This window comes from Cyrtonyx montezumae, unplaced genomic scaffold (genome assembly GCF_038088225.1).
Source record: "Cyrtonyx montezumae isolate F1298 unplaced genomic scaffold, pur_monq_1.0 scaffold_2, whole genome shotgun sequence".
NCBI lineage: Eukaryota > Metazoa > Chordata > Aves > Galliformes > Odontophoridae > Cyrtonyx > Cyrtonyx montezumae.
The window spans coordinates 4,407,573-4,426,002 of record NW_027071936.1 but is presented as its reverse complement, the minus strand read 5'-3'; the positions used below and the strand labels follow the sequence as shown (position 1 = coordinate 4,426,002).

Below are 18,430 nucleotides of genomic sequence, written 5' to 3'. Positions count from 1 at the left end.
CTGGAAATCATCTGGTCAACTTTTCTCAGAGCAGGTTCCCTTGCTGATGGACACTATATACTCATCTACAAATGAAATAGTAGTTATTATTTTCTCTGAAAAACACTTCATATTTTCTACTACAGATAATAAAAGTGATCCTTTATGCACTGCGTTTCAGGACATTTTGTATGCGTGTCAAGACAAGTCTTTCAATTATTACAGAATTGATGGGATACTATGATGCTTGCTTTTAAAAATATCCTCAATTCCAATCACTTAGTTGTTGTATAAACAAAGTTGGTTTCATGCAGACTTAAATGATTCTTATTATGTTTGTGACAGGGAGCTTATTTTTAAATGGTGTGTTTAAAAAGTAAGATTACATATGTCTTTGTACCTTTAGGGCAAGACCGATAAGCAGAGCTCTTGACCTTGGAGCTGATATTGTAATCACTGGTAGATGCGTTGACAGTGGGATTGTGTTAGGACCACTCATTCATTCTGTAAGTACAAGTTAATTACAAGGTGGTGATGAACAGAATGATTATTTCAGAATCATTGAGTTGTTTTTTTTATCCTTGAGAAATTATAAATTAAAAATGATGAGCTCTTTCATTTTTGTTTCATTTTTTGCCTGCACGCAAACAACCCAAACCATTCAGTGGTTTTGTCAGTGACCACATGCTCACAGTGGACAGCAGCATGACCATGAGCCAGCACTGTGTCCTTGTGGCCAAGAAGGCCAGTGGCATCCTGGGGTGCATTAGAAGGGGGTGTGGTTAGTAGGCCAAGATAAGTTCTCCCCCTCTGCTCTGCCCTGAGTAAGTCTGCATCTGGAATATTGTGTTCAGCTCTGGACCCTTCGGTTTGAGGACAGGGAACTGCTTGAGAGAGACAAGTGCAGAGCCACAAAGATAATGGAGTGGAGCATCTCCCTGACGAGGAAAGGCTGAGGGAGCTCTTTAGCATGAAGAAGACTGTTGGGTGACCTCATTAATGTTTATATGTATGTAAAGGGTAAGTGTTAGGAGGATGGAGCCAGGCGCTTCTTGGTGACATCTGCTAGGACAAGGGGCGCTGGGTGCCAGCTGGAACGTAGGAGGTCCCACAGAAACTTCCTACTGACCCCAGGGATGTGATTCTGCTTGGTATCCTGTTCCTGCCACATGAGATCCTGAACTCCACCATCTCATGGTCTCTGCAACCAAGGCTGCCCTCAACCTTCACCTCTTCAACCAGATTCTCCTTATTAGTGAGAGCAAGATCCGAGAAAAAAATACAAAAGGGAAGTTTCTGTTATGTTGATTGTTTTTGATTTGTCTCTTGCTATTTCTTCTGCTTGATTAAAAAAAAAAAAAAGGTCTGTAGTTAAACTGAAAATGTGCTGCTGGGATGGCTGGTAGTAGTCTAGGAACTGATAATTTTCAGAAAGTTGAAAAAACATAGTGCTTTGCTTACATGAAAAAAAAGGTGCTAGACTACTTTGAAGAGGGTGTGGCTCTATGAATTTTTGAGGGGTCTGTTACTAAAAGTTCCTATGAAAACTGAAATACCTCACTGATGTATTTACTGCTTAGCAGCTCAAATCCACCTACAGCTCTTGCCAATTAACTAGATTGTTCTTTCTACAGTTAAGTAAAACTGTGATAAATGATGTTAATGAAAGCAGTCTCCTGTACTGTGTAAGACTTCCGTATAAGTAATATGTTTGTATTTCTCTTCTAGTTTGGCTGGAATAGGGATGAATTTGACTTGCTAGCAGCAGGAAGGTAAATGATATAAGAAATAGATAAATCTGCATTTCATCTTGTATAATATCAGGATAATGGTTTTTTAAGCATTTTGGGAATTTGGATATTATTACTGATCTCATTTATAAGTTATTCAGAATAAAGATTTTGGTTATGGTTCTTTAAAGCTCACTTAATACTCTCATGTTTGAAACTGAAATTTAAAAATAATAATTCTGAAACCAACTCACAACAATAAAATGAGCAGAGAAAATTAATAGTTCAACAGGTTAGCTTCCTTTCCTGTATGTTTTGTGAAATCTCATGGTAAAGAACAGTGACTTCAGCTTTTTCTGTTCATCCGTCAGTTTGAGTAGTTGATGTTGATAGCAACTCCTGTCTTTAGAGATTTGCAGACTGAGTCTTGGTCACAGGTCAGCATCCTGGTTTTGCAGAAGCTGAATATGAGTAGCCCAACTTGCAAACCCTAGCTATAAATCCTGAGGTTAGGAATCTGTTGCAAAAAGAACTCAGTAAAGTCCTGTCATCTAATTTCATTTTTTTGAATCATCTTTCTACAACAAAGTACATTAAAATAGGTGGCTACTTAAGTAAGCTGAGTGCACCTAGTAGTAGTGGTGTTGGACTTCCTATTGCTTGAGAATAATTGCAGAAGGGAACTCCAGCTCTGCTGACTTGGGATTGAAATTAGTAATCAGTTTTGAGAGATCATGATCTTGCCTATAATTCTCTAACACGTTTATGAAATACCACAATTAAAGATTGTTTTGTTCAGAGGGATCCTTCACGTTGTCTGAGATTGTACACCTCTAGATTAAAAACGGGTCTTGCATGTTTTCAGTTACAGACTGAAAAGCTAAAATACTGCCTTTAGATGGATACTTCTTGAAATGACTAATGAAACTTGATTTTTGACTGAATGTACCAATCCTTTTTTTCATATAAAAGTTTACTCTTTTAAACTTTTAGTCGTCTTTCAGAATTCCTACTTAATGGTTAACGCAAAATTTATACACTGAACTCTGTGGAGGAAAAGGAATGAACATGTTCTGATATTTAGCTTTCTTTCTGTCATATTATTGCATTTTCAGACTGGATTTGCGATACATCCTTTTACAGAATATTTTGTTGTTTGAATGCTTGCTGTTTTCCCAGCCTTGCAGGTCATCTTATTGAATGTGGTGCTCAGTGTACTGGTGGGATATTCACTGACTGGCACGTGGTACCAGACTGGTAAGTAATCATGACAACAGCGTGTATGTTTGCAGGAGACCAAATCATAGTGTCTTAGAGTGGCTTGCGTCAGAAGGGACCCCAGGGGTCATCAAGTTCCAGCCCCTCTGCCACAGGCAGGGCCAAATATAAGGCCATCTATGTTTCCCTGTTGCAAAAATCAGTTTCTTTTTCTTTCTACTCATAGAATGGCTTGGTTTGAAAGATCATCTGCGGAGTGTGTGTGTGTAATGGAAAAGACAATAAGGATGTTTTATATGCTGATTTGTCAATCTTCAGCTGGATCAGGGTTGTGCATTGTCCAATCAGGAATCATACACAGCTTGCTTTGGCAGGGATGGCAGGGTGCTCTCTTGCTATGTATTCCACCATCCTTTCTTGCTATATGTTCCAATCTCCATAAATGCTTCGAGCTGTCAGTGTCTGCATGTACATTACTGATGCTTGAAAAAGTGTTACATACATTACTTGTGTTCAGATGTACTGGATGAGACCTTCACATAGGTAGGTCTTTCTGCCTGCTGAGAATTGCCATGAGAAAGGACTCATGTAGTGTGCTTTTGATGAACTTGTTTTTAAGAGTTGCTTAAAAGCAGTTGGGGAACACAATCAAGTAGTAGAAGTGAATGAATTTTCCATTTGTTAATGTAGTTAGTAGTAGCTTGACTGTAAGTTACAGAAACTTGATGATACGAATTTTTCTGGTTATTTGGACAGCCTGAATCAGTTTTCAGTGTGTGCAAATCTATGTAAGCAAAGTCACAGCTTCAGTAATGATAAAAGTTTTGAGCCCTGCTGTCTCCAATGCAACATGTGTGGGCACTGGGTCGACAGAGCTCTGAAAGAGCTTTCAGAATTCACTTAGTATAGTGTGTTAATGATTCCTACTTAGTTTAAAAAGAGCTGAGTTTCTTAAGTCTTCTGAAAGTAAGCCTGTGTAATCTAAATCTCGATAAATCTTATTAAATATGGTATGATATGCAAGGTTATATCCAAACCAGCCCAACGAAGTCATTGAATGTGGGAAGAAGAAGCCAGGTCAGAATGCCTGTTGTCATTAGTGTGTGAAAGGCACCTTAATTTCTCACCACTGAGAGTGTATTCATGCAGCCAGGAATGCTTATCATTCATGTCTGCAAACAATTACTGGGCGTTTACATTAGAGCTTAAGGATATTGTCACAATTTATTCTGTTCTCTAATGAACACTAGAGGGCAATCTCTCTCTAGTTCCCTCACATTTTATTGCAGAAGATGTGTTTGGTTGTGAAAGTAGTCCAAATTGCTGTTCAGCCTTTGGCTGCTGAAGCAGATAGAAGAGCACTGCTAAGAAAGACTACTGGTTATGAGTTTTTCTGTGTTTTAAACAAACAAGTAAAAGAATTGGTTAAATTTTATGCCTACAACACTCAACTATTTGTTGTTTCCAGTTAGACAAGAGCTTCTTGTGTAAATTCTCTGATGCTTAGCAGAGAAAACTGAAGAAATCACTGATTCTGTAGAAGACTAACGAACATTCTTTAATTACTGATTATAAGTAAATGCTGTCAAAAAAGGCACTTACTCCTTTTCTGTTATTCATACGGTGATACATACTAGGTGGAGAAAAGAAATGATCCTGCTGCCAGCTTTCAACCCTTTTCTTCCCTCAGAGCCAACAGAAAAAATAAACAAACCCCCATACTGTAATCATTTAGAATCAGATTTATACATTCAGTCTGTTGTACTCACAGGGTTTGGTTTATGTTTTTTCTTTTTTCCCTCTTTTTCCCCTTTTCTATTTTATTTTTTTTTTTATTTTTTAATACCCTCTGTCTGTTTCATGGTTTAAATAGTTTCAAAGTCCAGACAAATAAAGTATAATCCTTACTGATTCCTGGCGGGCTTTTCTAGGTGTCCTCCAGCTACTATATTTTCAAAGTTTTGTATGCTAGCAGTATTAAAGTTGCTGATCTCTGGTAACAGAGCTTCTCTCTTAACCCCATTATTTAAAAAAAGGATTAAGTTTTAAGCTCCCCAGTGATAAGGAATCTGTCCAAACTCCCATGAACTTTTGCTAATGTCATTTCAGAGTTCACTGGTTTCTTTGCTTACTTCCTTTAAAAGTTTGTGAATGTATGTTATGCAAACTATGTTCTTGTAACCTTTGCAGATAGCCAGTTTGGTTGTATGTTCAGCACATGGTCCCCTCTAGCACCCGGAAGTAATTAATTTCAGGGATGAACTGATTTAATTATGTACGAAGGACCTGAAGATCATTGACAATAATGGGAATGGTGATATGGAGCACCTTTTTATTAGCTCCTTTTAGAAGAGTTTCCCTTTTTCAGGGGGCTTTATCTCCTTTATCCCCTATTTGGATTCTTTTTCTCTCTCATACATTATATTTCCACAAATTTCCAATTTCTTCTGAGGGGAAGTGAGCCAGGTTGCCTTTCTGTGAGAGCGTGAACACCGCTTTAGTTTTCAACTTCTTAATTTTAGGTTATTACTTTTGCTCAGATAAATGATCTGTAAATGAGAAGCCTTTTAACTTGGAAAGCAAATACCTAGATAGCTTCCACAAAACCTTGAAAATTCTACCATGCTGCTTGATCAGCATGTATCTCAGTTATTTGATTGCTTTCTGTACATTTATCTAGAGAGAATATAATTGCAATTTTCTGTTTTACTGCTTTTGTCTTTTGTTATGTCTTCCTGTTTGAAGTCTATATGAAGTCATATTCCATATGTCTATGCCTCTTCCTGTTGATTCTGGCTTTTATTTTTGTTGTTATTTTGTATTACTTATTTTTTATTATTTTGGGCTAGAGATCTTACTTTCATGTGTTCCTGTCTTCTGATTATAACTTTCCTGTGAAAATTTATCACAAAAATGAGAAATTGTCCTTAGTATGTTTCTGAATATTTCTGTTTCCTACCTCCAGCAGTTTGTTCTTTGTGTTTTAACATCCTTCTTACAAATCCAGACTGCAGAATGCATTTACACGTGTTCACCCTCAGTGCTGGGTGTGCTGCTGTAGCCAGCCTGGCTTTTAACAATCATGTTTTTCTGCTGAATTTATGCCTTCAGTCAAAGATATCTAAATCTTCCAGCTTCTCCTCTGCTTTTGGTGATTCCATTCTCCACTCCTAAGTGCTTACTGTTGGTGTTTGGTGTTAGACGTGTCATTCTTTGCTGGGCAATAAAACGCACCCTCTTATTTTGGTTTGCTTATTCAGTGCTTTTCCTTTATTGCTTCAGAAGTGACAAGCTACATTTTAAGTCTTGACAGTTTTATTTTATTATTCATTACCATAAAATTCTGCTATGCCATTCCTCTTTTCACCTCATATTTATGTTGTTTTTTTTCTCTCAACGTTCTTATTATTTTAGGCATAACATAGGCTTTCCTATTGTAGAGTGCTCCTCTGAAGGAGACTTCATTATTTCCAAACCACCAGACACAGGGGGACTGATCTCCTTTGGCACTGTGGCTGAACAGTTGGTGTATGAAGTGGGCAATCCTCAACGCTACCTTTTACCAGATGTCACATGTGACTTTTCTGAAGTTTCCATCACTGAAATTCCAGGTCCGTGCACCTTTATGTTAAGAGATGTGTGAGCTAGGTGATCAAACTAAAGCTTTTACTTTCATTTCCATGTTTTGTCTGCATATTCCTTGCTATATCAGTGCCTTAAGGCATGATACTGTATCCAACAGAATTTTTTCATAGAATCAAACTTCCTTGAAAGGACTTTGTTCGTTTTTTCAAATAACTTTATTAGAAATGGTCTTGGGAATTGTAACCACACTCTTACTTTCCTGCTGGTTGACTAATCTAAGTCTTTGATCGCTGCTCTTACTGCTTCACTTTTAAGACATATAGAAGACCAGCCAAGACTTAAGATCAACCTAAGTGATAGATGCTTGCTTAGGTAGAGAACATCTGCTGGAAAACCTCTGTTAGAAGAAGTAGTTTTCCATCTTCAGAACTACAACAGTCATAGGAACAGTTAGCAGACTAAAGACAGATGCAACGCTTGTTCCAAGTTTGGACTTGGAAAAAAAGCAAAGCAACAAAACAAACCCCAAAAAGCTCACTCCAAGGTTTGCTGTTTGGATTAGTGTGTGTGATTGTTAGCTATAATCATTTTAAGTTTTACTGCACCTGTATATTTGTTTCCATTCTGGTGGAACTTAACCTATGACAGTATGCTGAGTGCCTCTGTAAAACTTAGAACAACTGAAGTTGCAAATTAAGAACTTCCTAGGGAAAATTGGCTCCAGTAATAAAAGTACTGTAAAAGCATACAGTGAACCTCATGCTCGTGCAACATAACTGAATGACATTCTGATAAGAGCAGCTTATTGCTTGTAGCCACCAGTCTTGTATTTCTTTTTTAAGAAGGAAAAGAGAACCCTAACCTTCCTATGAACTTTCAGCTTGCAAATGACCTGATATGACACGTTTGAACTTAAAATGAACTTTCACATGAACTTTCAGTTAGTCGTCTTAGAAATATAGCAGATGGAAAATAGACAGATTTCTTAAATATTTTTAGTTTGAAGTGCTTTGACACGTACACTAGTAAAAACAGGGCATGCTATCTGTTTTTGCTGTTTACATTGCTGATTTTATTGTCCTGCTGGATTAGTGGCAGTGTTTGAACTGAGAGATGCTTCTGTTTTGTTTTAGTCAATGGCTGTCATGCATTTTGTTTTTCGGGCTTTGTTTATGTTACAACTTAATCAGGCGTATGAAAGTCTTCCAGATTTTTACTCTGGCTGTGGGGATATTGTTTTCTATTGACAGAGTAGAACAAAAGTTATTGCAGCCTTGGAGAGAGTGATGATACTTAATGCATGATCCGTAAAACTTAGGTTAGTCTGATTCTGTTTTTCAGATATGTTCTGAAGGAATTTCTGTTTTGACCACTTCAGAGTATTTCTGTAAAGCTTGAAACTGTTTTCTAAGCATTTGAAAGCAGAGATTAGCTACAGATGAGCTACAATATAATGCTGTCAGTTTGACATAAGCACTGCTGATTTTTAAGGCACTTTACCTTATTCCAGTTCAGACTTGAACCTGATGTCATGGCAGCATTTTCTCATTTCTTCTTGTTATTAATACACCTGATATAATAGCATAGTAACAACTGGATTTAAACTTTTAAAATTCCTTTCTGTGTCAGTTATTTTTAAGTACATAAACATTTTGAGCATTTTATTAAAAGACAAAAGACCCGTTAAAGTTAGTACATCTGTCACGTTGCAGTTCTGAAGGCAGAGATAACTGTTTTGCAGAAGGTTCTCTTCTGTGGCAGAACAGCTATCAGTGCTTTGCTCTTCTGATTAAATGAGTTTGATTAACATAAAAGCATGTCTTTGAAGTTACGTGAAGAAGCTTACGTGAAGAAGCATAAGTATTGATTTTTTTTAACTACTCCAGGTTTTGAAGGTGGTGCAGTGAAAGTTCATGGAGTGAAAGGATCACCTCCTTCAACATTTTATAAGGTATTACTTTCTTTGTAAGTGAAGAATACCTTACACTTCACACAAAAATTGATATTTTGGAGAAATAAAAATATTTACTGCCAAAAATTGTTGCCACTTCAGAGTCTTCACACAGACTCACATGAGTGCACATGTGCTGTTGCCAGATGAATAACAGAAAGAACACTGAACAAACATTACTGGGTGCATAAAAACATGATTATTTATGTAACAGGCAAATCCACATATAGCCGGAAAAGGCTGAAATGGTTCTCTTTTAATAATAACTTGTGGTAGATTATTCTACTTTTCAACTCCAAAACATATCTCATGAACCAAAATGTGTAGGTACAAGATAGTTAGATGACAGTGGGCAGTGATTCTGAGTTTTAACAGTTCTATAGGTTCATAGGTTCATTAGGTTGGAAAGGACCTACAAGATCATCTAGTCCAACCATCCTCCTATCACTATCCCTACCCAACCACTAAATCAAATACCCTAGCACCTCATCTAAACGCTTCTTGAACAGTGCTAGGGACGGTGCCTCAACCACCTCCCTAGGCAGGCCATTCCAGTGCCTGACCACTCTTTCAGAGAAAAAATGTTTCCTCGGGTCTAATCTGAATCTTCCCCGGCACAACTTCTGGCCATTCCCTCTCGTCCAGTCATTATTTATCAGGGAGAAGAGGCCCACCCCCTCCTCACCACAACCCCCCTTCAGGAAGCGGTAGAGTGCAATAAGGTCTCCTCTGAGCCTCCTCTTCTCCAGACTAAACAATCCCAGCTCCCTCAGCCGCTCCTCGTAAGACTTGTGCTCCAGACCCCTCACCAGTTTTGTTGCCCTTCTCTGAACACGCTCCAGGGCCTCAATGTCCTTCTTGTAGTGAGGGGCCCAAAACTGAATACAGTACTCGAGGTACGGCCGTACCAGAGCTGAGTACAGTGATCACCTCCCTGCTCCTGCTGGCTACACTATTTCTAATACAGGCCAGGATGCTGTTGGCCTTCTTGGCCACCTGGGCACACTGCCGGCTCATGTTAAGCCGAGTATCAACCAACACCCCCAGGTCCTTTTCCTCTCTACATTCTTCAAGCCATTCTGCCCCAAGCCTATAGCATTGCATGGGTTATTGTTGCCTAAGTGCAGGACCCGGCACTTGGCCTTATTGAACCTCATCCCATTGAGCTCAGCCCAGCTATTCAGCCTATCTAAATCCCTCTGAAGGGCCTCCCTACCCTCAGGAAGTTTGACACATCCTCCCAACTTGGCAGAAAGTGGCTTGGCAATCACCTCTGCCAGCTCCCTCAGCACCCCTGGGTGGATCCCATCTGGTCCCATGGACTTGTGGCAGTTCAGATGCAGGAGTAGATCCCTGACTGTCTCTGCTTGGATCACAGGGGGTGCATTAGGCGCTCCATCCCGGACTTCCAGGTCAGGGCAAGTACCCTGTGGACAACTGCTCTGTCTATTAAAGACAGATGTGAAGAAGGCATTGAGAACCTCAACCTTTTCCTTATCATCTGTGGTTACATTCCCTGCCTCATCAAGTAAAGGAGAGAAATTTTCCTTAGTTTTTCTCTTGCTGTTAATATATTTGTAAAAGGGTTTCCTGTTCTCCTCTACAGCAGTAGCCAGTCTAAGTTCAAGCTGGGCTTTAGCATTTCTAACTTTCTGCCTGCAAATCTTGGCCAGTTCTCTGTAGTCTCCCCAAGTAGCCTGTCCCATCTTCCAGAGGACATAGACTCTTCTTTTCTCTCAGAGTCTCAACAAAAGTTCCCAGTTCATCCACAATGGTCTTTTTCTCCTCCGGCTCGACTTAAAGGACTCCGGGACTATGGATTTGAACCTTCTTGTAATATCACTTCATATTTTAAATAATAGTGTAAGTTTACTGATTATAATGCTTTCTTATCATTCCACTACTGGGATTATAAAGAAAGTAATTGTTAGAGAACATTTATAGTATATAACAGAACTGTAGGGGTTGGAAGGGACCTCTAGAGATCATCTAGCCCAATCCCCCTGCCAAGGCAGGCTCCCTAGACCAGATGGCACAGTACTGAATCACATGTAATTTTTAATCCCTTTTTCATTAGGTAAATGCCACTTACCTTGATGGTTTCAGAGCTACAGCTGTCTGTCCAGTGGGAGGTCCAAAGGCAGTACAAAAAGGAAAGCTCACTGCAGAAAGTATTCTCAAAAGGTCAGTATTTGTTACTCAAAAGGGGTTTTGATGATTTGATATTTAGGATAATGAAAATAGAATGGTGACATGATGGTAATCACATTGACTTTGTAAGAACCATAGAAGACAGAAGCTGGGAGGACATTTCATGACTTGAGTAGTCTGAAAATAAGTTTCCTAAACAACCTGTAACTACACTTGTTACCTGTGTTTGACTGAAAGGAAGAAGTTAGCAAATACTGTTCAAAATGGACAACTGAGACCCAAATTTATTAGATTCCAGACAGGATTTTATTTTTTTCCACATAACTTACCAAAATCTTGGAAGCTATGAAATGTGGGCAATTTACCAAAATTGTTTTAGATGAAATATTTTATTACCTTGTGATATGGTTTTATTTACTGGAACAGTTTTCTAGTTGGAAGACAGCCTGATCAACCATTTATTCCAATAGCACCCAGACTTTCTGGTTATGTGAACTATTGCTTTCTGCTCAGTTTTATGTAAGACTTCTCCTCTGTCATTCCATCAAATTATACACCTGTTGAACTAGCTCTCTGAGATAGGCACCTCTCAGAAATCAAGTAAATCAAGTTGTTTTTTTTCCCGTACTCATTGGAGGAGAAATGGCCTCAGTGGTGATACAGTGACCACCTTCATTTTTTTCAATAACAATAAGAATTACACTTTATATTTAAGCCCATATCGTTTTCCAGGTGCCATGTTCAATATTTACAACAATAGTGATATTGCTAGTGTCTTCAAAATAGTCAACTGATGGAAAATTTTTTCTCATCCTAACATAATTCCAGTGTTTCAGCTGATTAAATTTCTTAAAACATCTAGAGGGTACAAAGATAAAAGGAGAACCAGTTTAGCTGCTTCAGAATTTAACTTATTTTTCCAGTTTGCAACATGTTAACATATTGCAGTACTTCTAATAGTTGGGTTATGTTAAAGCATTTTTCCTCTCATATTTTTTACTATGATTTCTTGGTCTTTGGACTTTACATGTCTGTTTAAAAAATAAAATAAAAGATGAAGGTCATTCTCGGTTTGTTCAGTGGTTGAAAGTTGGGCTGCCTTTTAAAAACTTTTACTTTTAAAATTTAATTGTTGGCCCTGCCCAAAAAAAGTTTCAGTTGCTGTTTCTCTAAAAGCAGAATGTGTTTTTATGGTGTATTTTTTAAAAAAATAATTTCTTTTACTAATCATGACTGGGCAAACTCATTGTTCTTGTAGCAGCATGATTTTGGTGGAAATAACCTTACAGAATTAATTTGAGAAAATTCACAGGGTCAGAGTAGACAAGCATGAGTAATGAAAAAGAGTTCTTAAAAATTGTTGTCTAATTCTTGGCATTAGGGTTGTCTATTCATTAATTGAAACTGAATACCTGTAAATTTGAATAAAAGTTCTTCCTCCAGTTAAATATCCCTTCATTGATGCCTGTGGTGTATAGTTGCATGTATTTGTTGGTGAGTCATAATGTCTTGCAGGAGAAACAGAGGTAAGAACTGAATTACCAGTGTGAAAACCAGGAAGACTGCATGTATACCCTTTCAAGCAGTTCTTTTTTATTTTTTTAAAGATAAAAGACCATCTGTTTGGCTTTACCTGTCATCTTCCATAGAATTTGAATAAAGAAAAAACTCAAACTGAAACGTAGGGATAAGTTCAGATGAGTGACTTAGCCTGTTATCACTTTGGATGTGTTCATGTACATTTTGTGTAGTGAAAACTATCTGTAACCCAGTTTACATCGCAGAGCTAATTCCTGTGACAACACAGAGCTACTACAAAGAATTACTTCGAGGGAGGTTACTAATTAAAAATGAAAATCATTTGTTGCAGGACACGTCTTATTTTCAGTCAGCTTGGGTACGAAGATTACAGTGCAGTTAACATACAGGTTTTAGGGTCTGAAGATACATATGGATCGCATGCTAGAAGGAGTATAGATGGTGTAAGTATTCAGTGGAGTGTTCTTAAACTTTTACTGACCTCTTTTTAATCTATCTATAATGTTATCTTTTCCATAACTTTAAAGGAAGTCACTGTCATCTTGGGAATTTCACCCCCACCATCTTGCAAAGAATTCAGTGTTGTCCTTAGTGTACAAAATTACATTGACAGAGTCTTTGGAGCATTGGATCTTCCAGAAGCACTGATAAGAAACCTTACAGAAATGTTGTTGTGGTCTGTTCTAATGTTGTTCATCTCAAGAAATGCCTTAAAAGTTCTTATGATTTAATCTGCATTAAGCAGAACTCTTTTTAAAAGACAGCATTATAAAAGGAAAGGCAGAATTATTATTGCCTGTGCTGAAGCTCTGTGGGTCCTATCTGTGAAGTAATCCTTAAGTACATAATTCTTCAGCATGTTTTGTGATTTGTTGAATTCATCTGTAAGAATGTGAACGATGACTGCAGCTGTGGATTGTTTCCCTTATCTAGAAATAGAAGATCTTTTCATAGGAAGAAGACTGTAAATCTTGTCCCCACTTACATATGCTTAAAATATTTAGACAGTTTAGATTGTTCCAAAACAGCAGCATCTTAATTCTTTTCTGTACATTCAAGTCTTGCAAAACCCTTAAGTTACACCTGTCAAATCTCAGCTCTGTGAGTTTGATCTTAGCAATGCCAGCATGTGAAATAGCTGAAAAGGTGTCTGTGTAGGCAAAAATAATAATAATAAAAGAAAGAGATAGTGGAACTTTTATTATAGAAAGTAATTGCTCTTAGAAAGGAGACAAGTGTGTCTGTGGCTCTGAGCACTTTAATGCTTGAGCTTCAGTTTTATTCTGAACAGCAGCAAGAGTTGTGGAGCCATCTATGATGTGGTCTGTTTAGGACAACAAACCCCTGTACATTAGGTGTGTTACTAAGATTGCAGAAGGAAAATATTGGAGCATAAGAGCACATTTTCCAGGCATTGGACTTCTGTGTTCCCTTTGTACCGGTTCTTTATGATTAGGCATGATAATTCATTTTTTTAATGATATCATTACATGGGAAGTTTTCTGTCTGGCTCACTAGAGTATAAATAAAATATAATAAAGATTTGGAGAAGAACAGTTTCTCTGTTAGTGTTCAGTTTTCCTTGCTTACAGTATACTGAAAACATTTTCCAAACCGAGTGGAATACTTACTATATTTCCCATATTTTAGCATCAGCTTCCAGGTCTTACAGTAAAATTAAATGCAGCAGTATCTCTGCTGTATGCTTGCAGTGGGATGTGAAAGCTGAAGCTGAAACACGGGAAGCTGCCTTATCTTCTTCACACTGATTCATGGACAGAGGAACCTAATGTGAAGAGTTCTCATCTGGCAAACAGTGGTGGTGTAGCTTCAAAGGAATGGGGGAAGAGAGAGGATTAATTATTAAATGGTAACCATTTAATTGTTAAATGGTAACCATTTAAAATAAAGTTATAGACTTGTAAGAGAAACATATGCCCTTTGGTAGATGTATTCTTTCTGTACAAAATGAGATGTGCTTGAGTGGATTGCAAATAACTGGTCAGAAGCAGAGCCATGTTGTGCTAGGTGCTATATTATCACACAAGGGAAGCAGTGCTTCGAAGATTCTTCCATCTGAATTTAAATTGTGTACTGGTTGTGTACCCCAGACTTGGGTCAGTTTAGTGTAAGCTGATGTGTATAGCATTGAGTATTCCCAACGAGAGGAGGCAGCCTTGAGAAATACAAAATCCTTGCTTCCTTTCCTTTTTTTCAGTCTTCTCCACCTGTCTCCATAGCTGCTCTTTGCCACTCTGATAGCCTGCTTTATCAGCAGAAGCAGTGCACCTGAATCAGCACTGAGTAACCTTGGTGGCATTTAATTGCTGGTACTTCCTGCTCTGATTTTTATGTTCTTGAAGAAGGGGTTATGTGACAGTGTCATAGTACCAGTGAGTTCGTGATTTAGAAATACGGGATGTCTTTTACGTGGAAGTTATATATTAACAGCACCTGTGGTAGTAGTTGGTTTTCTAAAGGCTGCACTGAGCATGGGTGTAAGCAAATTATTCTTAGCAGTACAGAAATAAAGCTTCATTAACTAAAACGCAGTAGTTTTCTTCTAACCCTTTTACAACACATTTTTGAACTTAAAAGATAAATTTGTTTTGCTGGGGTTTTTTTTTGGTGTATTTTCTATTTATACTGTAACATAAATGACTAAAGTAGTCTGCAACTTCAGTTTTGGTATTGGATTATCACACTGAGGCCAGGACTCTATTTTCATAGATCACTGTATCATTCTCCAGCATCTGGACAGGGCAGAAAGGTTCGGGCTTAAAAATGCAATACTGAAGAGCCAATACAGTTTAGAAGCAGGACTCAGTAGTCTGTTAAAATAACTGCCTCTTCTTCCAGTAGTCAGAAGGATGGGTATAGCATACTGCAGCATTTATTATAAACATTTCAGCAGCTGTCTGTTTTAAAAACCATGTTTTTAAATTTCTGAAGTTACTTAAATTCCTGAAACTGATTTGAGAATATGTCAACCTTAGAAAATCTAGAGAATGGTTTTTGTGGAAATGTACGGTATATATGCTTGGAAATTATACTTAGGGGACATCTGTATTTCAAAAGCACTTAAAATACTTTTATGCAGTGTTTTTAAAGAATTCAGCTTTACAGAAACACTGGCAGTTAAAATCTGTAGAACTAACATTAGGGGATGTGTTTAAAGACAGGCAGTTTAGGAGTTGGCATCCAGCATGCACTTGTTCTACTTATTTTGAAGAGGAGAACATATATATATTTAAAGCTCAGAATGTTTACTTGAGACTTAAATAAATTTTTGTTTGGATGATACTTATTAAACATACTAATGAATATATTTGTATTGTTTTAGGCATAACGGTTTAGCATTTTTCCCTATGCCAGCTGTGCAAATCGGCAGTTGCTCCATATCATTTTGGAATTGTTACTGACTTCTGGAATTCAACTTTGTTCAGTGAATGAGCATCTAACCATACTGCAAGAAAGCTGAGATGTGATTTTTGTCAGACCACAACTTTAATTTAGCTCATTTAACAACTGCCTGCATATGTTATCTTCTCTCCTGTTCCCATCACTTAAGGAGAAAGATGCTATCAGCACAAAGAGTCATGGCTACTGAGGGTTAAGTAATGAACAATTTGGTCAAGTGTGGGGTGATACTATTCCTTATTCCAGAGGGGAAACTCCTTAAAGGACTCATTCCATTCTTTTCAGTTGACATAATAAGAACATGCACTGTTGCTCCACACCTCATCTCCTGTGTTTTGAGGCTTTAGGTGTACATAGGTGTATGTTTCTGGCAGCATGTGGATCTTCTTGTGGAAGTGTCATCAATTTCTCTATTGGTAAAGAAATGAGCTTTTTTTCTAAAATCTTTTGAATGTTCTGCACTAATAAGAAAAATGCTGCTTTGAAATATTCATGATTTTATGGATAATTAAGGAAGTTACTAAATGCCTCAGAAATCAATACGTGAAAGAAGTCAGGATGAACTATTGCATCTGTTGTATTTGTTGGAAATCTGGTGCTTTTTATTCTGTTCTCTCTTTAAACTCTCAAGGATTAGGTTTGGCTTCTTTAGTGTGAGCAGACCTGTTTACTTTCTGATGCTAAGTAGCCTTGGCCCCAGAGTATTCTCAGTGAATGTAAAAATAAGAGTACAGGTTGTTTGCCTGTCCCACTGAGTGAACCAAGTATTAATTTCCTTACGTTAGTTTGTTATGGTACTTGATTTTGGGGGATGGAGAAGATGTATGGCATTCTAAGAGTCTGAAATACCCAGTGGCTGATTTTCTGGTAAAGATGATAGAACATTAACCAAAAGTTGTAGTTATGTTGGATGAAAAGCAGCTGAATGAGAATTGCAGTTAGTAGAACTGAGTATGAGATGTCCATTAGATTCGCTTTGAATACTGCATTCCTTTTAGATTTGACAGATATAACTGATGTTCTGCTGCTAAGCTAATCCTCTGCTTTTTCAAAGCAGGGTCCTCGAGAAGCTGTTATTTGGCTTGCAGTACATCATAAGAAAAAAGAAGCTTTAGAAATCTTCTCCAAAGAGATTGCAGCAGCTGGAACTGGCATGGGTAAACGTTCATGTCTTTTTCTAACAATGTGATGTAGCTGCTTATGTAGAGAATTCAGACTTTCAGATCTAATGAAAAAGTTTTAAATAGCATGCTGCAGTGAGAATGCTAATGGCCTCCGTCTCAGTCTTTATTCACACTGTGTATTAGCTCCCCCACTCAAATTCTGATCTTCCACTGGTGTGTCTAGCCTCACATTAGTGTCATCAACTTTTGTCTTTGAGTGACTTGTGTTGTAATGGATGATTTTCATTGACTTCCAGTGTAAAGACAAAACACCGGGACTTAATTAAAAGTCAGTCTTAGTTTTAAATGTACATAGTTTAAGTTTTTGCACAAGGGTCCTCCATTGTGAAATAATTTATGCTTCTTTTGTTTTATTAGTTGTTTTTCCAAGAAAAACTTTGCATTTATTCACTGTAATTTTCACTAGTTTCTCTCAGTTTTCCATGATAACTTATTAACAGCTCACTTTGAGCAGTTTTTTTTTCCTACTCTTTCTCTTGTCCTTCTAAGTAAAATCTAAGTGTTACTAGTGTATTCATCGCAGTTGTAAGGAATACATTCATATGCTAGGATCTGACTGCAGCTTCCACTATGAATACTCATTTAATCTTTTTAAAATCCATTTCAAATTTGGAGAGCTTCTTTTGGAAGAGTGGAGCTCAGGTGTGTTCCAATTTCTTCTCTATACCTAATGCAGCGGTATATTGGGGATTTATGTGAATCTTCAAATTAAATTACTTACCCTGAATGTCAACTTCCAAAGCACATTCAGAATCCTGATTCACGGGGGCTAAATGTTGCTATGCAATTAAAGAATTGCTCAACATTATTTTTTTTTAGTGAATTCAAAGTTGTATGGAACTAAGGGTGTTCTCTGTTGTCTTTAGGGTGGTATCAGAGCTGTGTGTAACATAGTACATTTTTGTTTTGTTTTGTTTACCGAAGAAGGGTTGATGCATGGTCGTCTTCTTTTTTTTTCCTTTTCTTTTTTTTTCCTCCCTCCTAAAAGACACAATACAGTCATGCAAAAGTAATTAGGAAGATTCATTTTAAAATATTTTGCAATTGTGAAGGTTGTTTAGTGGATCAGCATTTACCATAGATGTACACTACTTCCAAAGACTGCTATTTTAATGATGGATAATGTTTTCACAGTAAGATCAAGCTACCATTTCTAGAAAACAGTTAAGGATTTATAATTGAAGTAATCTTTTTAATTATTCTTGTGTTCTATTCCTGCAAGTAAAATCTCTACTTGTTCTTTATTTTATATGCACATAGGTGATCTCCTAGAGTCTTTTTGAACAAAGGAAAGATAGTTGGATTTAAAAACAGTCGCTTATTTTTAGTATCTGAAGTTGACACATACGTAGTTGTCTCTCCAAATGCTTTTTAATTCCCATTGTTTATATAGATGACCAATGAGATGCGAATTTCTATTTCATAGTATTAATATTGCAGATGGTTAAGCAAAGAGAAGAATATGATGCTTCTGTATTTAGACGTGCCATCCAATAAAGAGTGATTTGTTATTTAGTTTGCCTTTGGAATATGGCACAGTGTTGAGCCAGACCTAGTTTACCAGTTTAAACAATCATTTTTTTCAGTTTGATTATGCTTGCTTGATGGGCTTAAGGAGATACAAGCTACTAAAAAACTATACCAATAGTTTTCTCCTTTTTGTAATTAGTACG

The 18,430-nt window shown here is 37.4% G+C and overlaps 1 protein-coding gene across 1 annotated transcript in view; it reads left to right on the top strand.

Annotated features, from left to right (window-relative positions):
• Window positions 1-18,430, top strand: part of LOC136048368 (uncharacterized) — a 43,382-nt gene that overhangs the window by 3,069 nt on the left and 21,883 nt on the right. The window contains exons 6-13 of the mRNA XM_065736019.1: window positions 386-485; window positions 1,708-1,751; window positions 2,889-2,966; window positions 6,342-6,538; window positions 8,399-8,463; window positions 10,541-10,647; window positions 12,485-12,596; window positions 16,631-16,730. Of these exons, the coding sequence (XP_065592091.1) occupies window positions 386-485; window positions 1,708-1,751; window positions 2,889-2,966; window positions 6,342-6,538; window positions 8,399-8,463; window positions 10,541-10,647; window positions 12,485-12,596; window positions 16,631-16,730 (803 nt within the window). The remainder of the gene's footprint in view (window positions 1-385; window positions 486-1,707; window positions 1,752-2,888; window positions 2,967-6,341; window positions 6,539-8,398; window positions 8,464-10,540; window positions 10,648-12,484; window positions 12,597-16,630; window positions 16,731-18,430) is intronic.